At 42.3% G+C, this 7,587-nt stretch overlaps 1 protein-coding gene and 1 pseudogene across 1 annotated transcript; one reads left to right on the top strand and one right to left on the bottom strand.

Moving 5' to 3' along the window:
- The first annotated feature begins 287 nt into the window (after positions 1-287).
- LOC135598151 (uncharacterized) lies at positions 288-1,693 on the top strand. The gene is made up of 5 exons (XM_065091692.1): positions 288-556; positions 742-838; positions 1,017-1,180; positions 1,258-1,327; positions 1,405-1,693. Exons 1-5 carry the CDS (start codon positions 431-433, stop codon positions 1,419-1,421), a joined length of 474 nt encoding a protein of 157 aa, XP_064947764.1. The 5' UTR covers positions 288-430; the 3' UTR covers positions 1,422-1,693.
- A 1,819-nt stretch (positions 1,694-3,512) lies between these two features.
- Positions 3,513-5,411, bottom strand: LOC135598150 (phenylcoumaran benzylic ether reductase Pyrc5-like; annotated as a pseudogene).
- Between the last annotated feature and the right edge of the window lie 2,176 nt (positions 5,412-7,587).

Here is a 7,587-nt window from a genome sequence, read left to right as displayed (position 1 = left end):
TTGCAACTCATGGCATGTGATATTATACATTATTCAATATGTGCTACAACCAAGTTGGGTATATACCATGCAAATGTACAGAAGATAAGAAAGAACAAGAATAGCTATAAAAGAAAGGAAGATAAAAGAAAGAAAGAAAAGCAAGGTTGATGAATCCGGGTTAGGATTATGGAATATATGCACACTTGGAGAGCGGCCGTGAAGAAGCAGCAGTTCTGTAGTGTCCTGGTGTCGTTTGGATCCTATTGAGAGTTTAGACGAGACGGGCAGAGTCCTCAGTGTTATAAATACCTGTCTGCGTCGTTCAAGGAGAGCAGCACATCACAAAATATCATAGTCAACCACTACTCTCTGCACTGTAGTTACTTTCTTCTGCGCTGGGTCAGCATATCTAATCCCGTTGTAACAAAGACAGCAAGGGGAAGAGACGATGGCAGGGAAGAGAACATCCGCTTCTTTGACGGCTGATGAGATTGATTGCCAGAAGGAGCCAAGCCTCAGCGGCAAGTCGTCGTCGTCCGGATACTTCAGCACCGTCTTCCCTCCCACTTCGACGGTATGTTCTTTTCTCTGTGTCCTTCGTGCGGTTAGTTGACTTTGTGGTTTCAGCTTCGGAGTACTTAATTCTTCTTCTTTTATCTTTTTTGCTTCCTCCCTGTTGTGACACTTTTTGCAGTAGTTCTTGCTGAATTGTTCTCGTCGAGTCACAAGTGTAATGATTCTTGTTTTCTGGACTCTTAGGTTATGGCTAAGGGTTTATCACAGTTGGACTTGTACTGGACTTTGAACAAACAAAGCACTGACACTAACACTGGGAGCGCTCAGAGAAAGACTACAGGTTCTGTACATGCCTTCTCTATTTCTTGAAACCGGCTTATTTCCAGTCTTTTATGTGGAACTACAGAATAATACTTTTCACAGTTCCAATGACAAAGCATCCCTTTTGCCAATAATGCTTTTCACATCTGCATGCTTATGATAATTTGTGTTTCGACTGATCAAACATGCATTTGCAGAAAACCAAAAGAAGGGCAGTAGTAGTCGAAGTAAAAGCATCAAGGAGGGGATATATCCTTCTGAGTCCACAGAATTGGCCTATTTCGGGTCATCTGTGCACTATGGTGCTCGAGATTTCTATGCAGCCTCTTCAGCCACCAACACTTCTGTGAATCCTATAAATGTGAGTTCCGTGATAGATAAAAAAACTACACAAGAAGTTCTCTCATTAATTACTGATCTGCTGCTCTTAATATGTAGCATTTTAAGACTTATGGGGAGGATGAATCGGGCAATTCCAACGTTGCTACAAGAGGTGAATGGTGGCAAGGTAATACACCTCTCTAAGGTGTTTATCTAAATGACTCAAGATAGTTCATTAATTGTTTCCAACTATTTCTCTCTCAGGTTCGCTTTACTATTAAAGATGTTATTCAGAGGAGCATCGAACACGGGTACATCTGATGGTAAATCGTTTCTGTTCGGGAATACAACAATGGTGCAGTTCATCCTGGACATCAGATTAAATTAAGCATATATAAGTTTGTGCTTTCTTTGACATGTTTCTTCTTTAGTGTGTCTGTGCGGCGAAGGGCATAAATTACATTATGTCACCTCCAATTTAGTTGTAGTAGGCTGGAAGGTCAGGAAGTTATGTACTGTATGCTTTTGATATAGAATATTATAATATGTTCTGACGGAGACTATCACTTACCATCATATATGATGCTATTTAGATAGACATAGATGCATTAGCTAATCGAACATCTTGTGATGACTATTGTGAAAAATGTACCCCCTTTTCCTCTAAAGAAATAGAAGATTACTATTAACAGCCCCCTTTTTATTATTGATAATCTTCTAAAAAACTAATATATATTTATTTTATTATTTATAATCATCGATTTTATTTTATTTTTTTCTTCCCTACAACATCTTATTTCATCTTTGCTACGAACTTCACTCAATGTCATCGAACCACACTCATTGCCCTAAGACATCATTCTTTTGAGGAGAAAGAGGAAGAAAAGAAGGATTTAGAGGAGGAGGATGAGGAGGAAGAGGAGAAAGAAGAGAAAGAAGAAGAGGGGATGATAAATAATAATTTTCAAGAAATTTATACATTCATTTACAAAGAGGTAGTATAAAATCATTAAAAAAATTTAAAATAACATTATAAATAATAAAGAAGAGATTGTAAATAATAATCTTCAAGAAATAAGATGCATTGTCATTTTAAGTTATATATAATATTTGTGATACTTAACGTAAAGAATAATTATCACACTCTAATTTCATAGACGAAATTAACCCCATATTCCACCAACATAAGTAGGAAATTTAAAATGCTAGGTTTACTAATTACAGCGTAGTTCCAAGCATTTTTTTTTAATACACTCAGACTCACAATTAAGGAAATATGTAATCCTGTTTTAATCCTTTACAACAAGTTGACTTGCACCACTAGTTGTCTTATCTATCCCTTCATCTTTATTCTTTCTCTTTTCTTACTCTTTCTCCATTTCCAACATGACATTTGATTGTCCCAGCAAGTTGGTAATAGAGTAAGGTCTCCACATTGTTTTTTTTATGAATTTTGAACAATACTCAATACATTTTATAGTCTTCTACGGTAAAACCCTCTCTGACTTGATCCTCAACCGGGTCGCCAGAAAACTTCTGATGCCTCCATTATTACAAGATCAGCTTGGTATTTTGTGAGGTAAATTTTCTTAGTCCCTAGTTTAGGGGTGCTAAATAACATGTTCACTCTTGTGTTCTTGATGAAAATGGTTTCATTCACTCCATCCATCTCATATAGGAGGTTTCATTGACGACAAGGAAACTCTTCCGCTTCCAAACTTGAAGACCTATCATAATAGCATGCACAATGTAGAAGACATTGATTTGTTATGCACTTCAATCAATGTGGTAAAACAGATTGTTGACTCCAACCCTTCTTTGTTGATTCTTGCATTCATTAATTGCCTCAAGCCACCCTTGCTTCCTCTAGCCTATGGTGAAGAAGCTACCCACCAACTAAAAGGGCAACTAATACATAAACGTTGAGGCTCTAAGGAACAAGAAGAAAGCCCCAAAGGATATAGTCCTGCTTCGTGCTTGAGACAGACCAAAGGATGAGGACCCTCTCAAGTCCTCGAAGTTGTACAAGTCCAATCGCTGATTAAATGTCTAATTACGCCACAATAGACCCCCCCCCCCCCCTCCCCCCCTTCCTTTGGGTGCCTACGAGGTATTGCCATCGAGTGGAGTAGCTAAAGAAACGTCGGCCATCTTAGCGTCTACAAACTGCTCGGATGACACTCTGGAGGGCCAATTCACTTGTTAAGAAGACATATTAAGTCCTACCCCCAATTCACTTGTTACATCTCGGTTAACCATTGTAACATGCACAGCAACTAATTAGTACCACGAGGATGGGCAGGTGACTGTTACTGTTAGTATTAGAAGTGCAGTGCAGAGGCTCCAATATTGAATGCACCCTACTGCTCTTGTTCTGCGAAGGAAACAAACAATTTGAGATACGGCATGATCGGTCACAAGGAAAGCATCAACTGAACTCAAAGCCATTCTGTTTGCATTGTTGACGGGCTGCTGTTGACCACTCAGAGGAAACGATTCAGGTATTCATCAACAGTCGTGTACTTGACGTCAGGGTAGAGCTCCGAAGCCTCCACGCCAAAGGATGGCTCGATGTCGAAGACGTGATCACCCTTGACAAAGGCGGAGTGGCAAATAGCAAGCATCACGTTGACTGGGAGGGGGTGCCTGTGATAGAAATAAGCAAATAGATTAGCAGAGACGACCTTAAGACAATCTTCGTGACGTATCCCAAGTTATGGAAATTTTCTGCAACAAACACAAGGGGGTGTCTAAAACACCTTGGATCTGCTTCAGAACATGTTCTTCAGGGACATAGACCCTCTCGAAGGTCTTGCCTGTCTTCTTCTCCCAGAGGGAAACAAGCTCGTTATGAGATAGGATGTTGGCGGGAGGTCTCAGATATAAAACCTTGTTCAAAGTTCTTGGATCATCCACTGCTTTGATAGTGTACGTTCCGATGTCGTCTTCATTCAGAAAGATTGCTGTTGAAGGGAAAAGAACAACCCAATTAGCATTTCGAACAGTTAGCTCGATCAAAATGTCCTTCAGGAACAAATTACCTTTTGGATTTCCATCACCTAAGATGACAACCTTGTCTGTGGGAAGATCAGTAGCTCCTGTCTGTCCTAATATGGGAAGGAAATAACCGGCGAAGAAGTTGGAAGAGACGAAGGTGTAAGGGGGATCCCTGATGCCTCAGCAGCCCTTCGAATTTGTGCCTTGATGACAAAGGTTGACTTTGCTGGTTCTACCGCATTGTTTCGGGCCACATCAATGCCAAACTCTGATGGAAAGAACCTCTGCAAACTCACTCATATACTAAACATTCAACACCAAAGCCACATGATGGCGTTCATTCAATTGTCCAAATAATGGGAAAAAAAAACACTCCTCATTTTATTGGTCTATGGAATTAATCGAGATTATGGTTCTCATGTACATAATCAATTGTGACTAATGTGGCAACATGATCTTGATATTTATGGCATGCACTGGAAAGAAATCGTTTTATATGAAGCACTTCATGTTTTTCTTTTCCCTTTTCTTTGCATTCACATTTTCAAGACTATTGCAAATAATTTTGATTTAAATCGCATCCTTAAAATGACAGTTATCTTCTTAATTGCTTCCCCCGTCGTCGCCGTTGTCGTCCACAATGGTTCTCTTTTCCGATTCCTACCGATTTCATCATAGTTCAAAAGAAAAGCAGAGGAGGAACAGCACCTTGATATGTCCTCCAGCATCTTTGATGGCGTCCGATGATCTTGGTCTGATCATTCAGCTGCATGAACCGACGGTGGAGATCACCACATCCACCTGCTTGATCGTCTTAACCAGACTCTCGTGGTCATACAGATCCCCCTATCGATCAAACAACACGACCAAGCTCTCATCGCGCATTGCAAGAACAAATAGAGAAAAAGGGCAAGAGCACAATGGGAGAAGGGCGTTAACTTCACCTGGATGAGGGTGACGCCGGCGGCCTGGAAGTCGCTTAGGAGCTTGGCCTTGGCGGGTTGGTCGGCGGGGGCGGCGGTGCTCCGGACGAGGGCAGAGGTTGGGTGGCCGGACCGAGCGCTCGCCGCCACGATGAACTTGCCGATGTATCCCGTGCCACCGATGATCAGGATCTTGCTCTTCTCGCTCGCCATTCTCGACTCGATCGATGAACGCTTCTCACAAGATTGCTGTGGTTATGAAGGCTGTGATGGGGGATTCATTTATAGCCGATCCGTCGGCCAGGTTTGTTAAGTAAAATAATTATCGCCGCTCTCCTCGTTCATTGAATACCTCGCACTCCCGCACCAACGTTTTCTCGCAACATTGCTGTGGTGACGAAGGCGGTATTGCAGCGATGCATCTATAGCCAACCCATTTGGCCAGGTTTGTCAAATGGAATAATTACCGCCGTTGGATTAACTTAATCTTCACTTTTTGAGAAGCTTTATATATATGTATATATATATATATATATATATATATATATGTATGTATATATATATGTATGTATGTATATATAATTGAATTGTCAACTAAATTAATTGACAATTCACTTGATAATAACTTCGAACCTTTTGCCTTTGGTAACCTCATCCTATATTCTTTTCACTTATCAGGAATATAACGTGATCCATTTTAAGTTATTTTTGTGTATTCTTTTGTGTATCCTTATCATGATTTTATCAAACTTATTAAAAATATACTCAAATAGACTTTTTCATAGAAATTTAGATTTTTGAGTTGCCTATCTCCCTTAAACCAAGCTTTTGTCAATGTGAATATTCTCGTTGATTATTGAAATGTTCATTTTCTTATTTAATATGAGTGTTAGAACTTTAAACAAATTATATTCACTTTTGGTCGTGCGTGTTACCCACGACATTATCACTAAACCTGGGGCTATTGATAGAGGACATGAAAACTTGTAGTAACTTTAAGAATTTTTTTTTATTTTATTGAAATCGTTGAATCTCGTATTTTGATGATGAAACCAATTTATAATTATGTTTATATTTTAATATATATTTTGAGTAACGCAGGATGCTTCAATCAGAATGAGACAATTAAAGCAGGAAAAATCATGTTGTGCCGGAGGAATATGTCAGAAGATTGGACGTCAGGCAGGTGGATCAGTCGATGTATCGACAGAAGGCTTCGGGCCGTGGACTCGGGCATCGGGCCAAGAAGAGCGGGTATTGTGCCATCGATATTGGAGTTGCGGAGTCAATTGGTCGATTGGGCAATAGGCCGCAGGAGAGGACGATGCGCCGAATAATCGGACGAAGCATCGAGGGACCAATGACATGCCGGACAACTTGGTTAATTGCTTATGATTAATTGTCTCGATCGAAGTTTTGTTTTACATGTGCAGGACTAACTACGATGAAAGTAAGACATGCAGTAGGAGTTGCACCGGAGTCATGACTATGATCACGTTAGGAGTTCGAGAGTTCGACGGAAGTCCGGACGGTTGTTGGAGGTTCTACGGGAACAAATCCAAGAAGTCGAGGAGCTTACCAAAGAAGCTCGTCGGAACTCGCTAAGTGGATCGTCGCAAGTCCAGGAGTTTTGTCGGAAGTCCGCCGGAGCATCGCCGAAGGTTCGTCGGATGTTCGCCGGAAGTTCTCCGGAAGCTCGCCGAAAGAAGCGATTGACGCACCAGAGCAAGTTGTAGTAAAAGTCTTGAGAAATATCGTAGTTAACACGTAGATTAAGTTAGGAATGGGAGGTGATCCCATTAACTTAATCTGGGGGCAATTGGGCCCTTGATAGACCCAAATTGGGCCGAATGGATTAACCCATTCGGACTAGAATTCCTGCCAGGCGGTGGCACCGCCAGGGTCGACGGTGGCACCGCCAGGGTCGACGGTGGCACCGCTAGGGTTGACGGTGGCTCCGCCCAGGAGATGGTCTCCCAGGAAAGCTGGGCGGTGCCACCGCCCAGGTCAAGCGGTGGCACCGCCTGGGCTCAGTCTCCGAGCGAGACTGGGCAGTGCAACCGCCCCAATCAAGTGGTGGCACCGCCTGGGCTCAGTCTCCGAGCGAGACTAGGCGGTGCAACCGCCCCTGTCAGGCGGTGGCACCGCCCAGAGGCTCAGTCTCCGAGCTGCCAGGCGGTTATACCGCCCTAGTAACGAGGTAGCACCGCCATGTCACGGACTTAGCTGGTTTTGCCTAAGTCGTGCGGCACCCTTGTGTGTCCGTCCGCAAAGGTCAGCCTCCCCGAAGCCTCCCATTGTCCCTTAGGACCACCAAAAGAGAGAACGGGTTAGAGAGAACGCCTCAATCGGGATCCACAAGCAAACATCTCCGGAAAACACTTCATAGACAATGCAAATTACAAACAGACTTTACAAGCTCTGAACAGTGGCACAACAAAGGGTAAAATGGTCCATTATAGACCGAAAATCTCAAGCACGTGTCCACATGACACAACCTTTATTTACAAGCCTAAAGAGGCCACCA

This window comes from Musa acuminata, chromosome BXJ2-1, assembly GCF_036884655.1.
Source record: "Musa acuminata AAA Group cultivar baxijiao chromosome BXJ2-1, Cavendish_Baxijiao_AAA, whole genome shotgun sequence".
NCBI lineage: Eukaryota > Viridiplantae > Streptophyta > Magnoliopsida > Zingiberales > Musaceae > Musa > Musa acuminata.
Note: the sequence above shows the minus strand (reverse complement) of the source record. Positions and strands in the feature narration are given on the sequence as shown.

Excerpts from the sequence above, each read along its gene's own strand:
- LOC135598151 (XM_065091692.1), top strand. The coding sequence starts at position 431 with ATGGCAGGGAAGAGAACATCCGCTTCTTTGACGGCTGATGAGATTGAT. Across the intron at positions 557-741 it reads TCTTCCCTCCCACTTCGACG|GTTATGGCTAAGGGTTTATC; the intron begins GTATGTTCTTTT and ends CTGGACTCTTAG. Across the intron at positions 839-1,016 it reads CGCTCAGAGAAAGACTACAG|AAAACCAAAAGAAGGGCAGT; the intron begins GTTCTGTACATG and ends ATGCATTTGCAG.